Source organism: Ambystoma mexicanum, chromosome 2q (assembly GCF_040938575.1).
Source record: "Ambystoma mexicanum isolate Mex_15411 chromosome 2q, UKY_AmexF1_1, whole genome shotgun sequence".
Taxonomy (NCBI): domain Eukaryota; kingdom Metazoa; phylum Chordata; class Amphibia; order Caudata; family Ambystomatidae; genus Ambystoma; species Ambystoma mexicanum.
Window position 1 is genome coordinate 329,300,751 of NC_090924.1, and position 19,446 is coordinate 329,320,196.

General features: G+C 45.9%; 1 protein-coding gene across 4 annotated transcripts in view; it reads left to right on the plus strand.

Annotated features, from left to right (window-relative positions):
* Positions 1-19,446, plus strand: part of TSC2 (TSC complex subunit 2) — a 1,437,517-nt gene that overhangs the window by 292,553 nt on the left and 1,125,518 nt on the right. For all 4 annotated transcript variants that reach the window (XM_069647328.1, XM_069647330.1, XM_069647331.1 and 1 more), the window contains one exon: positions 7,192-7,265. In XM_069647328.1, the coding sequence (XP_069503429.1) occupies positions 7,192-7,265 (74 nt within the window). The remainder of the gene's footprint in view (positions 1-7,191; positions 7,266-19,446) is intronic.

Consider the following 19,446-nt stretch of genomic DNA (forward strand, 5'->3'; position numbering starts at 1 on the left):
TAATAGTTACCTGTGCTTTATATTCAAACAATAACTTCCTTATTCAGTGCCTGTCCATGTCTGTGTATGTGATTATATCCGCATGAGAGCCTTCCCAGTACCCCGCCTCCCCCCTAGTTCATTATAGCGCCTAAAAGAGGTCTTGCCTAATTCGAAAGCGCTTGGGGTGCGGGAGGACCTTGGTTCCTTCCCAACATTAACTTGTTCCACATCTTCAAATGACATTGAAAACGCATTACCAAATATACATAGCAGTTCTAATTGGTCTATTGTTATGTTTATTTCCCCGATTATCGTGGATAAAATCAAGTTCTTTTCATCTGCTATCTCGAAATTGGGTTCCGAGACCCAGGTCCTCTCTGTAGCCAGGGGCTTTTCAGAATCAAATAGGTTTTCTTCTTTTCAAAAGCCTCAACCCCCATTTCCAATGCAGGCTTTGACGTTATACGGTAGATGCTAAGGCAAGGTTGACTGCCCTGGTAAAATGTGGGTTCCGTTGATAGTCCCATTCTCATCATTGAAGATTAGAGGATACTAATCACTTGTCATTTGTGTCTTGGAATTCACGTGGACACAATTTTTTATATCATCAAAAGGGAACTCATTTACTTTTGTCTTCGTCTATCTTCTTTCTACAAGAGACATGGCTGCAATATGATTTGATTGTAGATGGTTTTGTGATACTCATTCAGAAGGCACATAGTGGAGGCATTGGCCGTCCAAGAGGAGGTCTTTGTATAGGAGCCAAAATAGATCTGAATCTGAAACTTTATCCTCCAACTGGCAATGGCGATCCTAATTTCCTATGTCCAATGGTAGATTGTCTGTCACAGGCCGACCCTAATACTTTGCTGATTACGTTATATGATCCTCCAGAAGGATTTTGTACTTCCAGATTGATAAAATAAAAAATATAAGACATGGTTGGCGTGCTAAATATCCAAGGGGCTCTTTTCTTCTCGCGGGTGACCAGAGATGAGGATTGCCTTTTGGAGAACCAAGCATATGGTCTGAGTACTTTAACTGCCATTGAGAAACATCAGCAAAGATTGATTGTAAAGGGGGAAAATATGGTCAAATTTGTTGCTGGATTTTGGTTTATTGCCTTTAATTCCTAACAAACCGGACTCTCTATACGATGTTGCAACGTGGCGCAATGGAAACCTGAATTCAAATTTAGATTCCATTTTTGAAACACCTGATTTGATTGTATTAGTAGAATACAGTATTATATTTACGGTACTCAAGTGACCATGCTCCACTAAAGGTAACATTTAACCATCATAAGATTCGCCCTATTGGCGGTATGTCAAATTAAGTCACTTGTAATGCACAAGGAAGCCGAATGTTATGGTCCCAAAACAATGTACACAATTTGAACATGTTTTTAGCCAAGGGTAAACTCTCATTAAAGTCTTTGCTGGAAAATAATAGTTGGGATATGGGGGGGAAGCCCTGTGAAATGTGATAAAATAACTACCTGGTAAACTGTGGGCTCATTGTGACATCCCTCTCGAGGTGCTCTGCGACCGCAGCATTCATGGCAAAAAAATTACAAAAAAATTATCCGCGCATAAAGAGATAAATCACTTTCCCAGTGCGAAAAAAGTGTATTAGCCAATTTTTATATTTATAACACAGGGTGCTAAGACAATAAAAAAGCTTGCTGTATACTGCCAACTGGAAGGCCGTATATATCATCTTAAAAGCCCATGACTCAAAGGAATTTTGGTTTTTATATTGCAGATATCTTGCTGATCAAAAACCTAAAGAAGAGGTTTGGCCCAAGCTCATTAGTAGCCACTTTTTGGTAGATGCTTTGCCTGAACAAATAATAACTCGGAGCAAAACTGACACCATTCACGGTGCTCCCATTTTTGACACTGAGACGATACTGGGAAAGATTTATAAATTGAAGTTGTCAAGAGCCCTGGGCCTGATGGCTTGGCAAATGTTTATGAAAACAACCCTGAGGTTTGGGCTGAAATCCTGAGCGCTCAGTGGCGAGGATCATATGTACTGCAGAAATCCCCGATAGTTGGCGTACTTCTGACATAATAACTATACTCAAAAAAGTAAGGTATGCCAAACCCACCAATTTCCACCTGCTGCTCATGTTAGACATAAACAGTAAGATCTTTGCTTCATTACTATTCCAGTGTTTGTCTACATGGGCAGAATCCTTGGCTTTAATAAAGTGGCAATAAATTGTGTTCCGTAAATGTTGTAGCACTTTATTTGGATTATGGGCAAAGCATTTACTAACAGATGATGCAAGACTGACTACTGGAATTCCTTTATACGTCTGTTATATAGACTATTTCTCAGCCTTCGATTGCGTTAACAGGACCAGTTTGTGGTACAAGTTGGACAAGTGGGGCATAGATCCAACACTATTGTATTATGTGAAATTGCTGTATAGTGATATGACCGTACAGGTCAGAACTTTTTTGACCCAACCGGTACCAACTAATATTAGCCTGAAACAAGGCTGTGTACTTGCCCCACTTCTTTAGAATCTCTATGTGGCAGATCTGGAAGAACATCTATTAAAATGGAATTCCTTTCCACCCAGATTAGCTGGAGTGCCTTTATCCTGGATCTGCTGCACAGATTATATCTTTCTTATGGATTTTGCACCATTAGGACTCCAGCGTTTCATTAATGCCTTACTGGACTATGCACTTATGAACAGCCTTAAGTTACCCCAGGTCAAAACTAAGATCATGGTGGTCAGTAGACAAAAAATTAGAGCTAATCTTCATGTGTGGTAAATTAAAGAGGGAAAACTAGAGTCTGTTGGCAAGTGTGTTTATTTGGGACAGCCAATTAATACAAATCACACAGTGAATTACTTTCAGGAGTATTTCCTTGCAAAAACTATTCTCAAATGGAAATTGATCAATAAATATATCAACTTTCGATGTGGCGGCTCCATAGAAGGCAAACTATAAGCTTCAAAACAAGGTTTTGTACAGCATATCATTTACAGCCTTGAAACTCTCCCTGCCAGACATGTAGCTTGCTGGACCGTTTACAAGGAAAGATGCTTTGCTCTTTACTCTCATTTCCAAAATCATTCCCAGTAGAGGCCTTATTAAGATAGCCGTTTGTATGTTTCTTTTCAAGATTGATGTTAAAACCAATTCCATGCTGGCGTGGTTTGCTAAACATGCCTTATAGAGACCTAGAAATGCTGCCCAATTAGACTTAGTTAACACTGTGTAGCAGTGAAATCGAACTTGAAGCACCCACTGAACCTCACTTAGGTATTTTTTATAAGGAACTTATACGAAAGACTAGGAACTGGGACTGAATAACTGCCTTAGCAAAATTGTCTGCAATGAAAAAATACTCAGTTTGCTCGACACAGCCCCGTCAGATCAAGCAACCACGAAGTTACTTGTTGAAATTGAGTAATTCTCCTTGAACCCGCTTTGTTCTGTATTTACATCTGAATATTTTGCCTGGTTATGAATATACAGGAGCTTGGTTAAAAATACCCCAGAGGAAAGAAAGTCTTGTTTGTCCAAAGATGAGGAGGAAACAGCAAGACCTATATTGACCTACTGTTCCAGCCTTGTTGCAGAATACCAACGAGGCTATGCTTCTCTTTCTCACTGGCTGGATAATGTGAAATCGACTCCGTTTTGGGCTTCGATATATTCAACCCACTCAATGGTTATTACAAACGCAGCCTACTTTGTTTGAAAAGCTGCATTGTTGAAACTGTTGACTGTATAGTTCCGAATTAGGTAATATGTGGATATGTAACATGTTGATGGTGTTTTTACTTTTGTCATTTTATGATCTTATAACTTCATTTCTTATTTTAATTAAATGCTGATATTAGTTTACGGATTTGTAGTTGCATTTTCGGTGAACATTTCTTTTATGTAATGTAATTCTTTTTATATGTAGTGCAAAAGGCGTGTAACTAGCCAGACACACTTAATAAATACAATGAGTAAATAATGACCATGTTGTAAAGTCTTTCTTCAGTGTGGGCAAAGAGATTACAATGAAACAAGGGGCTGTTTTAGGTAGTTTTTCACATCAACGAATGAGGATGTTGGCATGGAGAAGACATTTTGATGTCATTTGGACGAAAAATGCATGCATTACATACTGAATGAGAGGTGAAATAACCAAAAGATCCAATTTGTTCCCTTTGAGATTGCCATTGAGGGATTTGTTGTTGCTTTGAGAATAAGATTATGATTCTGGGTAAGGGTTGCAGAATCATGTTGAACATGGTAGGCTTCAGTAGTGATTTTAAAGTGAGTGATTTGATGGGGTCAGAGAAAGCGTCTTGAGAGAATGTTGGATGAATACAGGTTAAGGTGGACTGCTTAATGCCATCTGTTGAGTAGGATAGGGCACTGCGAGTATGAGACTTAAATTGAACAGTTTTAGATTTTGATTCAGGGAGGCATGACTAAGCAGTAGTATCACTTATGAATTAACTGTTAGTTGCAGTGTGTAAGACTTAACAGATTTGCTTATACATTTTTCAAATTGTCAGCTGCAATGCTAGTAGGTGGAGTAAAGGTTGGGAGCCAAATAATGGTTTAGCTTCTTTTAGTGAAGCTTGAAAGTGTTATTGAGGAAGTTAAGGTGGTTGCCAAGTGGCCAGTATTTAATTTTAATTCACTCCAGAAAGGTGTTTCATAAACCTTTACATCTTCAATGGTTCCTGCCGAAGGAGTATTTGCAGCCCTTTGTCGGTGTGCCAAAGGAGTCATATGATGGCCCAAGTGGCACTGTCTTTACATACAATCCTCTTTCTATGGCCTTGTGACGAACCAGAAGGGGTCAGACTAAGTAGTGACATGTTAAGGGTTTCTTTATTAAAATAATAAGAAAAACTCCTCTAGCCCTACCACTAGGGGGGGGGGGGGGGGAGTTCCCTGCCTAACAAAATTAAAAGGATGTCCGTCAAAGTCCAAAAGGAATAGTCATTCGTCCAAATACTAATAGCTAACTGAGCTACCACCTAGGAAAAAGCAACACAAATGGAGGCCGGAGCAATAGCCTCAGTCTTTGGCTTCTGCCTGGCCCAACACTTTGATCCCTTTTCCAATAAGGTGGTTTTAAGTTTAAGTGCTGAATTTCTTTCCACAGAGTTAATCAATGTTCCACTGTCCAGTCCTCAGCCTCTCTGCAGGCTCTTGAAGTCTTTACATATATTCCATAGGGATCCCTTTTCTCAGGAAACACCAGGTTTTCTCAACCGAATTCCACGATTTCTCAGTTGGTGCTTGACAGTGTCCTTGTCTTGTTTTTAGATACTGGAACCCTCCAGGTTCTCTCCCTTCCCAGATTTGTTCACTATGTTTTGTGTTTCCAGGACTCCCCAAAGTCCTCTGATCCACCGACAGGCTTGCTTTAGAGTTTACAGGGGCCTCGGTGGGGCATCTGTCTGTTTGGGTTTCTCTGGCTCCCGAGACCATTCTGTCTTTTCCAGCCTCTAAATTATCTTGGTTTCTCAGGGCTCTCCAAAGCACTATGACCCTCTGATAGGCTTCCGTTATCACTATTCAGGTTTATCTGGCTCCCATAACCCTTACGGCTTTCGCAGCCTCGATTTATCACTGTGCGCCCCCTCTCAGCGGCATTAACTCTTCAGGAGCATTCACCTCCCTTCTGCTTGCCTAGCTCGGCAGCTAATTCACTTCTCGTACAGAGCTTGGGGATATGGTCTCTCCGCTGCAGTCTGGTCTCAGTGTCGGGTAACAGGCCCCAAGCCCACCAGCGCTTCCGTTTAGGCATGCCACCAGGCGAGACTGTCGCTTTACCCAGGCCTCTGTCGGTCAGGACGCCAGGCTTCCAGCATCTTGCGAGCACCTTGTTTGCTCTCCGCGCTACCGCTGGCTCTGCGTGTATCGTGGCTCTGCCCCTCCAGGACGTCTTCCTGTCAGAGCTCTCTTCTGCATATGATTCACTTTCTTCCATTCAAGGTTCCCTGTCTTCATGTATGTCATCACAAACAAAAGGCCTGTGTCATTCTTCTTTGACTGTGGGGTTTAGGCGGGATCCATCATTACCTGAAGCCAAAGAGATTGAAGTAATGTCACGATTTGTTGACTCCAAAAATTAACAGTCCCATGTATGCAGACACTGTATTCTTGATAGATAGTTCCTTATAGGAATAGGAGTCCTTGTCCCCAAGTGGGGAGTCATTCCCAATGAGGTCCTATTTTCCTAGACTCCTAGGCAGGGTCTTGCTTATTGGGCTCACCTCCCTAGCCTCAAAGGAGTGGCCTCCTACTGCGGAGAAGGGATGAATTACCTAGATTTGTCACAGGGGAGCGGCTTGGTCTGGCTGAGGATAGAACGAAGTGCCTTCTTCAGGAGCACAAACAAATCCCAGATGGAGTGTAGAGCAATAAACCGGAAGCAAGCCCTACAGTTGCATTCAACTCTTTGCTGGAGAAAGACATCTCATCCAATGTATTGTCACATCTGGACATAGGACTGCTGCACCCACAAACTGGTGGTAGGCAAATAGTTAACCCTTGCTAATATCCCATCCCACACCAGCCATCACCTTTCATATAGCCCTATACTCCTATCCCCATCCAAGGATTTTTATCAAACGCATAAATCTTTGAAACCATCTGCCAGATGTTGATATTGTTGACAGGCCAAGGTTGAAGGGGAATGTAATACCGATTGTAGAGAGGAAGGGAGCTGGCTGTTGAAGGGGCAGCAGGATAAGGAAGCTACAGGGTGTTTTATTAGAAAAAACAGGTAAAGATATGTTGCGAACTTGCTGAAAGCAAAGAGGCGGCTAGTGTTGGATGAGCCAAAGTGCTATGGAGGATGAGGTGCAGTGGAGGCACTCCTCAGCCAGACTGGGCAATGCAGAAAGATGAAAACAAATCTGCTCACGGAATGATAAGGGGCATCCGCCATGAGGGGTACAGTTTACAGTAGTAGCATGTCTGCCTTAAAACAATCTAGATGTAGGACTCCTAGGACTGGAAAGAAATTGTTACTTATTAATCTGTGCATTTATTCCAGTGAAATAAATGGCAATTGTCAAAGTGTATAAATGTTTTCTCTTTTCCCTATTAGGCGTTTAAGCCTTTAATATTTGGTTATTGCTTTACATTCTTAGGAAATGCTTTGCAAGGGACATTTAAATTGTTCTAATGGTGACCAAACTTTATTTTTTTCCTCTTGCAGCTGATGCGCAATCTTCTAGGGACACACCTTGGGCACACCGCCATCCACACCATGTGTCACATCATGGAGGACCGGTAAGGATTAACCACCATAGAACTTGTGCCACATGAAGAATGGGTATGGGAACTGTTGGGTGTCATTTTCAGAACCAGTCCTGTGGGAGGTTTCTGAGAGCCCTACCTAGTCTGTGGACTCGGTTGTTAACACTTAGTTTAGCCCAAAACTTGCACGTAATGTGGGAAGAGCAGTAAAGCAGACTTCTGGAGCCGTGGTGGTGTTCAAGTACAGTTGACAACATAAACAGCCAAGTAATGAAGCAGCATACAGACGCACACAAAATATACCATTTATCAGTTCTTTAAAAAGGCATGCAGGTTAAACTTACTGCACACTAGATAACATTCCTATGTACTCACAACTCAATATATATAAGGAGAGTCTCTGGAGGATAGCTTAGCGGCAACGTGCCCTCCTTGGAAGCAAGATGACACGGAGCAACACAGGTTCCATCCCCGGGTCCGTGCTTAGAAACCTCTGGGTATTAAGCGCATTATAAATAACCTATCATATATCACATATCCTGTCAGGAAAATGGTGCTACAAAAAAAAGTATCCCTCCAGCCGAGTTAAAAGCAGTTCAACAATTCAATGCATAACTGTAATAGTAAAGTGACCAGAGAAATACAGTTCAACACAATATTACACCATGCCTTCTAATTCTAAGGCTGGTACCTCCTTCCCTAGCAGGTTCAATGCTCAGAAAGAGTCAATGTTCAGGTGAGTACCTGGTTGGGGGTAGAACGTCCGAATTCCCCTGCAAAAAAGTGTTGCCAAAGCAAAATGGGAAGTCATAAAATATTGTTTTTAAAACACCTCTTGCAGAAAACAGGTAAGCAAGCACAATTAGGGGAACACTCCATATCCCACCACTCTATAGGTTAAACAGGGAGGGAGGACCCTGGGCCTGAACTCCATTGATCGCAGTCAGTAAAGTGTATTCTAGGCTGTGGACTTTGCATCCATTTAATTCCGTTTTGGCAGAGGTGTGGCGCCGAAATTGGTAAATAAACTCGAGCCCCTTACTCTGATTTTCTAAATGACCACCCCTATGGTACTTGGAGTTGCTAGGGACACTTACTTCAGGTGCCTGTTCCGGTGATGGAAGTTAAGGGGTCATGGGGGCAGTGGCTGCAGATGGTGTCTGAGTTGGATCAGGCTTAGCAGCAGTTCAGATCAGTGGTTCTGAAACAGCACCAACAGACTAGCAGCTGGATCATCCTGGCGCCTCGCAACAACAGCCACAGTGACTCAGACGACAAGCGTGGACTCCCAACACTCTGCAAATGAAGTACGATGAAGAAACCACGGTTTGGGTCAAAAGGAGACAAATTTGTGATGGTGACAAGAAACGGGCTCCAGAAAGGCTCCTCTTCACAGTGGGGAGCAGTATTTCTGGGCTACAAGTTAAAAATCTGAAGGATCCCAAGCTCCAACTCAGGATAGCAACAGTAGCAGCAGTGATGCATTTGCAATGGATGGCCAGCCCAAAGAATGGTCCTGGGATATTTCTGACAGCCATTGGCAGTGAGCTTGTGGACAGGACTCAAGCCCACTTGTTCCCACCATCCAGTGAAAGAAGGCACTAACTGAGGCCTTCTCTGGTTGCAGGAGGAACAGTAGGTCTTCATCTGGAGTTGGCTTGGGCAATGCTCTGGTTGTTCACAACCGCAGTCTACCAGGTCTTCAGTGGAGGTTCCTCATCTTTGCACCAGTTCACTTGTAATTTCCAATTTATTTGTTTTTATTATTTGTATTATTTTGAATGCAACAATTAAAGTAAGATGTTAAAATGATCTTGGCCACGACATGTACATGTTTCAATCCAATGGCTCATCCTCATGTGGCTTACATACGTATTTTCATGCTGTTTTTATTTAGAAAGCTTCCAGTCCTCCGGTCTTTCAGAGTCTGATTCAAAATATTAAAAACAAATTAATTGGAAATCATCTAAGAATCATGACTGCATTGTTGGATAACAAGTGAACTGGTCTTGCAGCGAGTAGAAATTGCTGTTTGATTTAAAACTTCTGTTGTAAAAACTAGCGCACAGTAAAAAGTGATGTAAATCATGGCTTCACTGCCACCAGCCTGTTCTAGACACATCAGAAATGCAGAAAGTATGTTGCAAAACACAAGTGAAAAAGATATCAAGTACCCCTGCAGAACTCTGTTGTGTCAAAGTGTAAGTGACTGCTGCTGCCTGAGTTCGTGCTTGAGTGTCTGTATGGGAATTAGTCTGTGGTGAGGTCTGGGCTTTGTTCAGTCCCATGTCTCCTGGTTCTGCTGGTCCTGCTGTGTGAGGCTTAGAATGTTGATGGGAGATGATGCATGTGCAGCTCAAAGAATGTTGGGTAAGTGTTGAAAGAATGTTCCATGGGTGTATTAGTTTGGGTTTGAGCTAGAGTAAGTGTGGTAGCCGGTGGGTGTCCTCTTTGTTATGTGACTTAGAGCTTTATCAATGCTGAACCTTTTGATTAAACCCAAAGCTCATGTCAATCTGCAGCCTCCTGACTGAGCTCTGCAATACATGTTAGTCCAAGATATAATACTGGCGACGAGGATGGGATTCGAAACCACACATGCACAGCACAATTCACATGGTCATAGTTCAAGTGTTCAATACCAGATTAGAGATGCAGTTGGTCTCAACTAGATAGTTAGGATGCTTTCACTGTAGCTGTGCAAGTGAGGGGATTTGGGTGTACCTGAGTAGGTAGTTTTGGTTTCTTGTGTAGTCCTTGATTTTGAGTGTTGGTGCATGTGGGTGTTGTGGTCTGTATTGTGTGATCCCCTTTATTTGTTAGCTTTGTGGGATAGTCATTCTGCCGAAATGATGTCGGTTCAAGTGAAAGGTTACCTGCTTGTTGGGAGATGGTGGCTCTTGGCGAGTGCAAGGTACCTGGGTGTGTCCAGCCTAGGTGAGTGTTGCCTGAGGGTCCCCATGTTATGTTGTGTTATGTTATGTTATTTTGCATTTATATAACACCTTATGTACCATTGGTATGGTCTGAAGGCGCTGGTAGGTTGAACGCCCTTGGGACCCAAAGTTCAGATCAGTAGAGGGGGTAGAGAGAGTCAAAGGTGCGTGTGAGCACCGGGTATGTGTGCAGCTGGTGCGGTATTCGTGTAATAGCTGCTTCTTAGCGGTAGGTGTGGTGATTGAGAGATCAGGAGTATGTGCTTGTTGTAGCAGGATTTATCCAGACCGGATGTGGCTGCGTTAGGCCTGAGAAGAACGCCTGGCTGGGGTGTGTGTAACCAGCAGTGTTTACTTAGAATGATGTGGAGTATGCAGCGGATGTTGGTATGAGAACAGTTAAACCAAATGGTGTCATAGTATCTCTGTGTTCTAGTTGAGTGGTGGTGTAAAGGAGAGAGTAAGCGTGGTGGTGTGATATGATGGGTTATATGGTCTTTCGAACGTTCTCTGCATTCCAAACCATACTATGCACGTCACGCAATTCTATGCGCTCCAGTCCGTTCCATGCACTCATATCCACTCCATGCACCCCAGTCTGTTCCCCACATTCTGGTCCGCTCCACGCACTCATGCATTCCAGTCCGCCCTGCGCGCTCCAGTCTTCTCCACGCATGGACTCTTGTCTTCTCCACGCATGCACTCCTGTCAGCCCCACGCACGCACTCCTGTCTGCACCTACACATTCAGCAGCTCTACGTACTCATCCGTTCTACGCAACTCGTCCGCTCTATGTAGCACGTCCGTTCGCTCCAGGTGCTCCTACGCTCCAGGCGCTCCTACGCTCCAGGCGCTCCTACGCTCCAGGCACTCCTTCGCTCCAGGCACTTCTTCGCTTTATGCCCTCACATGTACTATGCATTCACCCCCTCTGCGCGTTCGTCCCCTCTGCGCGTTCGTCCCCTCTGCGCGTTCGTCCCCTCTGCGCGTTCGTCCCCTCTGCGCATTCGTCCCCTCTGCGCGTTCGTCCCTTCTACGCACTCATCCCCTCTATGTACCCCTTTTTTCATATGTACTCATTCGCTCATATGCACTTGTCTGTTCTATATATTTGCCGGCCCTACCCATTAGTCTGTTCTATGCAGTCCTCCACTCTACACATTCTTCCGCTCAGCTCATCGATCCCGCTCCGCTCATCTATCCGTTCCTCGCACTCTGCATGCATTCCGCACTCATCAGTTCTACATGCTTATCCGTTCTACGCACTCACCCGGTCTGTGTAACTCATCCGCTCTAGGCGTTTGTCCACTTTAACCCCTCGTGTGCACTACACCTTCATCTGCTCTACGCATTCACCCACCCTATGCAATCACCTACTCCCCACACTCACCTGTTCCTGGCACTCACCCGCCCTACGCAATCACCTGCTCCCGGCACTCACCTGTTCCCGGCATTCACCCGCTCCCTGAACTCAACAGCTCCCCGCGCGCATCTGCTCTCCACCTTCATCCGCTCTCCACCTTCATCCGCTCTCCACCCTCACCCCGCACTCACCCGCACCCCGCACTCACCCGCACCCCGCACTCACCCGCACGCACCCGCACCCCGCACGCACCCGCACCCCGCACTCGTTCTTTCTATGCATTCATCCGCTCTATACACTCATCCGTTCTGCACATTCATCTGCTCCAGCATTCTACACACTCTTCCGCAGTCACTCGGTCTACACACTTTTCTGCTCTATGCACTCCTGCATTCTACGCACATCTCTGTAATTGCGCACTCATCCGCTCTACGCATTCGTCCGTTCTACATACTCAGCCGCTCTACACACTCATCCGCTCAACATACTCATCCGTTCTATACACTTCTCTTATCTATATACCTAGCCGCTCCCCCGCGCTCCCCCGCTCTATACACTCGTCTGCTCTATACACTCGTCTGCTCTATACACTCGTCTGCTCTATACACTCGTCTGCTCTATACACTCGTCTGCTCTATACACTCGTCTGCTCTATACACTCGTCTGCTCTATACACTCGTCTGCTCTATACACTCGTCTGCTCTATACACTCGTCTGCTCTATACACTCGTCTGCTCTATACACTCGTCTGCTCTATACACTCGTCTGCTCTATACACTCGTCTGCTCTATACACTCGTCTGCTCTATACACTCGTCTGCTCTATACACTCGTCTGCTCTATACACTCGTCTGCTCTATACACTCGTCTGCTCTTCACATTCATCTGCTCCAGCGTTCTACACATTCTTCCGCAGTCACCCGGTCTACACACTCATCTGCTCTACGCACTCCTGCATTCTATGCGCATCTCTGTACTTACGCGCTCATCCGCTCAACATACACATCCGTTCTATACACTTCTCCTTTCCACACACTCATCAGATCTACACACTCACCTGCCCAGCGCATTCATCCGCTCAGTGCATTCAACCGTTTCATACGCTTCATCCATTCTAACGATTTCATCCACTCCATCCACTTCGTTCATTCATCATGCATTACATCCATTTCATGGATTTAAATCTCGTTACTGTTTTTGTACGATTTATTCTTATTATCCACTTCACTGCTTTGGTCTACTTTACTCGTTCTATTCTGTTTGTCTTTTTAGTTTATATTAGTGGTTATTAGATGTCGATTTCTCGCATCTGGTAGTTTGTTGGATTGGTGTCATTGAGATGCTGTTATTCTGTTTGGGTTAGTTTTCGTACGGGTTGGTTCTAGGGGAAGAGCCAGGTTTTCAGTAGTAGTTTGCGGAAAGACATAAGATCCTCAGGCGGATGTGGGGTGGTAGAGCGTTCCACAGCGTGCGGGCCAAGGCTGAGAAAGATGATCCACCTAACCTGACTGAGTTTGTCTTAGGTATGACTAGGAGGCTGGCTGGGCTTGATCTTAGAGTGCGTTGAGGGTGATAGGGTTTTAGCTTGTCTTGAAGATATTGAGGTCCGGTTTTATGCACTGCTCGATGGGAGATGCATAAGGTTTTGAAAGTCACCCTTTGGGCCACTGGAAGCCAGTGCAGAGTCTTAAGGGCCGGGGAGATGTGGTCTCTTGGGCCGAGCGCAAGTAGCAGTTTAGCTGAAGCGTTTGGTGCCCTTTGAAGTTTATTCAGTTGGTAAGCGTGGAGTCCGAGGTAGAGGGGGTTTGCGTAGTCCAGTCTTGATATAACAGTTGATTGGACCGCAGAGAGTCTGTTGGGAAAGGAGAGATATGGAAAGATGCGCCTAAGGGTTTTAAGGTGGTAGTGGCATGACTTTGAGACGTTGTTGACTTGGCGCGAGAGTGTTAGGTCAGAGTCAAGCGTGCATCCAAGGTTTTTCACTGTGTTAGAGGGGGTCGGTGAGTTGCCCATGGCGGATGGCCATGGTAGTGGGTGTGGAAGAAGTTTGGAGTTGCCACATACCATGATTTCAGTTTTGGAGGGGTTTAACAAGAGGTGGCTTTGGGTCATCCAGAGCTCTATGTCAAGGAGGCAGGAGGCAAGGTCAGGTTGGGAGATGGGTTTTGGGTTCATGAGTTTTAGAATTAGTTGAGTGTCATCACCGTAGTTGTAACAGGATGTTGTGGGAGCGAATTATTGGTGGGAGGGTGATAGAGTAGAGATTGAACAGGAGGGCAGATAGGCATGCTCCTTGTGGGACTCCTGTGTCGACTGGTCGGGCTTGGGAGGAATAGGTGGAGAGTATCGTTATTTGGTACCTATTTTTGAGGAATGAAGCTATCCATTTAAGAGCAGTTCCACAAATTCCTAGGGAGTGGAGGCGGTCAAGGAGGATTGAGTGATTGATCGTGTTGAAGGCGGCGGATAGGTCAAGAAGGATTAATACGGCGCATCCCGTGGAGTCAGCTGTTATTTTAAGGTCATCCCAGAATGAGGTTAGGGTGGTTTCGGTTCCGTGACGGGCTCTGAAACCTGATTGTGCGGGCTCTAGGAGATTGTAGGCTTCGACAAAGGCATTTAGTTGGGAGTAGGCGGTTCGGTCAATGAGTTTGGCAAGGAACCTGGTGTTTGAGATGCTGTCGGGGCGTCTTCAATCTTGTCTGGCGCAGAGGCAGCACGAACACCTGCCTGCCCGTAAGGTCTTGCCACCTGGACCCAATTGGAAACACAGGCCACCGCAACCTGCCAGGAAAAGAGGGTTAGGGTCCGTAGAGTGGATGGGTAGAGGGTTGTAGGATCACCGGGAAAAGGGTTAGGGAGAGGTTATGGATGGGTATGGGGAAGTTTGGGAAAGATGCTCCTCAGCTCCTGCCGCCTCCACTGGTAGTTCTTGTGGTGTATTCACCGCCCACTCATACGATTCACAGCAGTCACACGTTGCTCAGTAATTGGAGGCCTTTTTGGTGGCGCTTGAAACCACACCTTAGGAGCTTTTACTTGGAGCTTCAACCACTGACTGGTTCACCAGGGTAAGATTAGCATGGTCTTAATCTGCATTACCTTCATGCAGTTACTGAAGGTGCATGCTAAAGTGCGCGATTACACTATACTTGGTATCATTACATAGCACCTTGTGTCATTACATAGCGCCTAGTAGCAAGACTACGAACACTTTAGTAAAGAACCAGAATTGCACTTAGCTGCGGGTCGTAGTCGTGTTCTCCTTAGCACGGTTCAGGAAGTCCCTGAATGTTCTGTAGCGAGGTCCGCTGGAAAATACCAAAAGAATAATAAGCGTGTGCTGGGCCAAACTTGTTCTTATGCTAAACTTGCACCCGAAACAATGAGCGGGTGGAACCCGCTGATGCGCGAGTCAGGTTATCTTCACCCATGACCCCGCACACGTGCCTCCTGCCCTGCCCGGTTGGAGAGTAGGAAATAGTTTGTTTCGGGTTGCCTCACCCGGAACTTAGCTTGGGCGTTCTAGCACTCAGTCAGTCACCCCTAATATGCACTCTGCATGCGGGTTAATGTACTGCCATGCGTTGCGGTTTAACCGCTAAAAACTATGTCTGCATGCACTGCGACTTCAGCCGCTTCGTTAGTCTTTCTCTCCGCACTCGGAATAATCAAGAACAATTATCTGTAGGCTAACGCGGGGCCTGCGAAGGTTTCAGGCGGGCGGATTGCCCCGCGTTGGCTTGCCCTGGGCGGAGCTCTGGGAAACACATCCGTTCTCCTCTGCAGCCGGAATAGCAAGCGGGGGGAAGCGTGGGCGCAGCTCGCGCATGCGCTGTTCGTTGGGTGCGGCTTGCGTGTGAGTCTTTTCCTCCCGGCAGGCTTGTGAAGCACACGGCCTGCTGGGAAGTGTAGTCTCTTGACTGTTCTTAAACCCTGCATGCTCTGCCTGCAATATGAAGTGCTACCAACTTGCCCAGCCCTGACAGATGGGGCGTTAGTTTTTGGGCTCGAGAGGGTCGAGGGAAGGATTTTTTAATCGACGTTTGACATGAACCGTTTTGAATGCGTCAGGAAAGATAGCCGAGGAAAGGGAGTCATTTATGATGGATCTTGCGTGTTCTCCTGCGCAGGTGGAAGAATTTCTTTGAGGGTTGTGGCCGGGAAAGGGTCTAGGGGAGAGCCAGATGGTTTGCGGGCAGATAGAAGTTTGAGAAATTGGTCTGGTGATATTGGACTAAAGGATTCGAACGTAGGTTGCGTAGTGGTCGCAGGCGGTGGGTTGGCCGGTATGGGGGGAGGGTTGCCTGGTGGATGTAAGAGAGCCAGTTTGGTGGTTAGAGCATTTGTTCTTTCGAGAGCCGAGGCGTAAAAGTGGAGAGAGAGTGAGGCGTACAGTGATTGAGAGGGGGTCTGGACGGTCGTAGTGCATGCCGGTTTGGTGAATTTGGAGATGATTTTGTGAAGTTCTTTGCTGGGGTTTTTGCAGTTTAGGATTCGGGAGTTGTAGTGGGCTTTTTTTCTTTCTGGATTTCGGCCTTGTACTGATGGTGGCAGGACTTGGGTTGTTATTGCTTTGTGGCTCTGCTAGAGTGATGGTGAGCGTTTGCCATACTCCACCATAATTGTCCCAGCGTGTGAGGGGCGTGAGCTAGATGTACGTCCCTGACATTTTATGTGTGAATGGCATCTCTGCGATACATGCAAAGTCCAAGATATAATACACTCCACTGTAAAGAAAGCAAAACCAGAAATCCACTGAAAGGAAATCAAAACAGAAACCCAGACTGAAGGAGACTGTCCGTCTCTCTGCGCTATCAGCCTTAGAGGCTCACCAGTGTCCCCATATTAAATGAGCCGAGCAGGTAAGTAAAGTGAAAAAGGCTTTGCTTACTTCAAATGTCAGGCAATGGTTCAAAACAAAACTGCTGGGGTCCCATTAAAATCGATGGTGGAAAGAAGCAAAAATAAAAATCTCCCGTAACAGGAACACTGTCATAAATGCTTGTCTACTGCTATAAAAGTGCCCCATGAATAAATGTGTATGGTCACATCACTATACATACAATCTGCTGCAAGGATAAGTATGGCCGCACTGCTCCGCAAGTGTAAGATGATGGGCTGGTCTGGGTGCACATGTAGCAACAGCATGGACTAGTACTGTAACATCATGTGACCTCATTGACAGGAGGGGCATATCATGAGCCAGGACACACATTAGTATGGTGTCCAGAAGGTAGGGGCACACAGCTTCATATTTCACATCAAAGATTTGTTGAGCACACTACCATGCACGCCATGCGCTATATGAAGGATACTGCAACTCTGCAATATGGTCACAATGTAGGGTATGTGTGCATATGTACATATAGATGAAAATTCAATTCAGACTACCAAAGGGAAGTCTTGCTCTCACTGAGCACAGAAAGCGACGGATGTATTACACCCAACAATTCTAATGGTCTTGATTGTTGCTTGGCTTATCTAATGTTGGGCATCAGACTGTTACCGGTACTCTGGGTGTCTGGTGCACCCGCCTCTTTCTCTGGAAGCATGGCTTGCATGCCCACTGGGCTGGGGGCCACAGTGCTGGTTCTGTGGTTGTCTCTGGTTGCTGTAAATTCCAGTGGACATAGGCAAAGCTTTGCCATCCGACTGGTGTTGGTAGGATGGAGGGCAGTAGAATTCTCTCATCCCTTTAGGATCAGCATATTCTCAGTTTTGGGACATAGTGTCAGTGTCCTCCATCTTTAGTAGTTTGTGTAAAACAACGTAACAACATAAGTATTTAGACTCTCAGGTTAAATAGAAGGTTCAGGAGCAGGGTCAATACTCTGCTTTCAACCTCAAAAGACCAGACATGTGCCTTTTGGCTGATATCAATTCAAACCTTCCCAGGCTTATTCCTGGACTTTAGCCGAGAATGTTAAATAGAGATGGAATCCACCATCCTATTCCCAAAGCATATCTGCTGCTGCCCGCTGCTGTTTCTGTGCGCTGCCAGAGCCCATAGCCATATATAGTCGAATAATGGTGTATGAATTATTTCAAAGGAAACGAAGGCTAGGTTAGAACCCTGCTCTAGATTTATTTAATGCAGGGGTGCCATCAACGGAGCACTCTATACAGCAGGCTCCACCCCACTAGCAAAGATTGTGTCTGCCATCAGCCAGTGGTGTCCTGCAAGGTTTACTTACATGGGGAACAAAGTGCCCTTGGGACACTGTAAACCTGAGACGTGGTGCTTCTCACACCAGTTACATTTTTTATGAGGCCTGGAGCTAGGAGGACTCATAGTCTAAGATCGATTAACCTGTCAGGAAAAAGCAAAAGGTTCTGGGCCTCTCGCAAGTTTAGGATGTTTGGCTACACACAAAAGTAGCAAATAGATGGTCAACATCTTCCTAACAAACATGCTTTCTTAAGGGCTTGAGATCAACTTGAAGTTTGTGAATTTGTAGGCCTGTTTTCCACCCCTCCACACACTCCCTCACACCATACTCAACACAACACCCCCCTGCAGTCCCAAATCCACCCACCACACCTCCCCCCAACAGACCTCCCACCCCATGGACCCCAGTTAAGCCAGAAACCCTATTTTAAGGGTTCATGGGCCCTCAATATTTTTTTTCTCCCCTTCACCCCTGTCTCTTTTGGTTAATTGTCTTTTTTGGTGGCTAGAGGGAGAGGTCCCATTGCCATTAATCTTTTTACCTTATTTCAACTTTAGCGTGTTGGGTCGCCCTTAAGGGATTCGGGGGACAGTGCCAGGGGCTTCTCTCAGACTCCCCATTTTTGCCCTTTGTTTTTGATATTGAGTTGGTGGCAGCCATTTTACCCCATTGGTAGCCCAATGTACCTTTGTGGTAGCCATTGGGTACTGTGACGATTCACTGGGTCTCGTCACTTCTCTCAAGAGGGAAGCCCTTTCCTATGAGGCTAGGCAGATGAGGCTGCTACCCTATAGTTCCCCTAGGGGTGGTAATATGCGGGAGGACCTCATGGGGAGGGACACCCCTCCTGGGCATAAGGTTGTTCACCTGGGGGAAAAAGCCCCCCTACAACCATGTCACAGAAAACCTGACACTCATGGTCATCCTTTGCCCCCACCATTGATAGTGGAACTATGTATGTGTTCATTGTAAAGCCATGACTGACAAATGTAGAACCTACTAGGATGAAGGACACACTAGGTTCCAACCCAGGCTTACCTATCGCTGACACCTACGTCGGTGCTTCTGCCAGAGACACTCTCTCCGACATCCTGTCGTTCCTTCTCCCGATCTGTGGACTCTCCATATGGTCGCTCTGGTCTCTCCTTACTCTTCCTCACACATGCATGGTGGCACCAGTTGGGAGGTCCTTCTTGCCTCCCTTTCCACCTCAAGGGTCATTATAAATGTCTATCGAAATGGTACCATCTTGGTAAAAGGTCCACAACCCAATCTCTTACATTGTGAATGGCTTCTTCCTCTCCTTATCAACTTTCCTCTTTCCTCCTCACAGGCTCCCTTGCTATCTGTTCCTACGGCCGAATCTGGGGCTCCCTTGCATTCTGCGGCTCCTCCCACACTAGCTCCATTGCCATCTACCACTGTCCTGGCTCCCTTGCTTGCCTTCTCCATCCGGACATCCTCATCATCCTTGCCTCCTTTGCCTCCTCTTACCTCTATCTCTCAGGTACTATCGCTTCCTACTGGGGTGTACCCTGTCCACTGCACCCACCTGACCCCCCTCGTAAGACCTTCAAAAGTGGCAATCGGCTCCATGTTGCCACACTAAACTCTTGCTCCGCTGTCAAGCACTCCTCGGATATCTGCCACCTCCTTGATCTCCAGGACCTTGATGTTCTTGCTCTTACTAAGACATGGGCCCTCATTACGACCCTGGCGGAAATCGAAAAACGATGGCGGAAA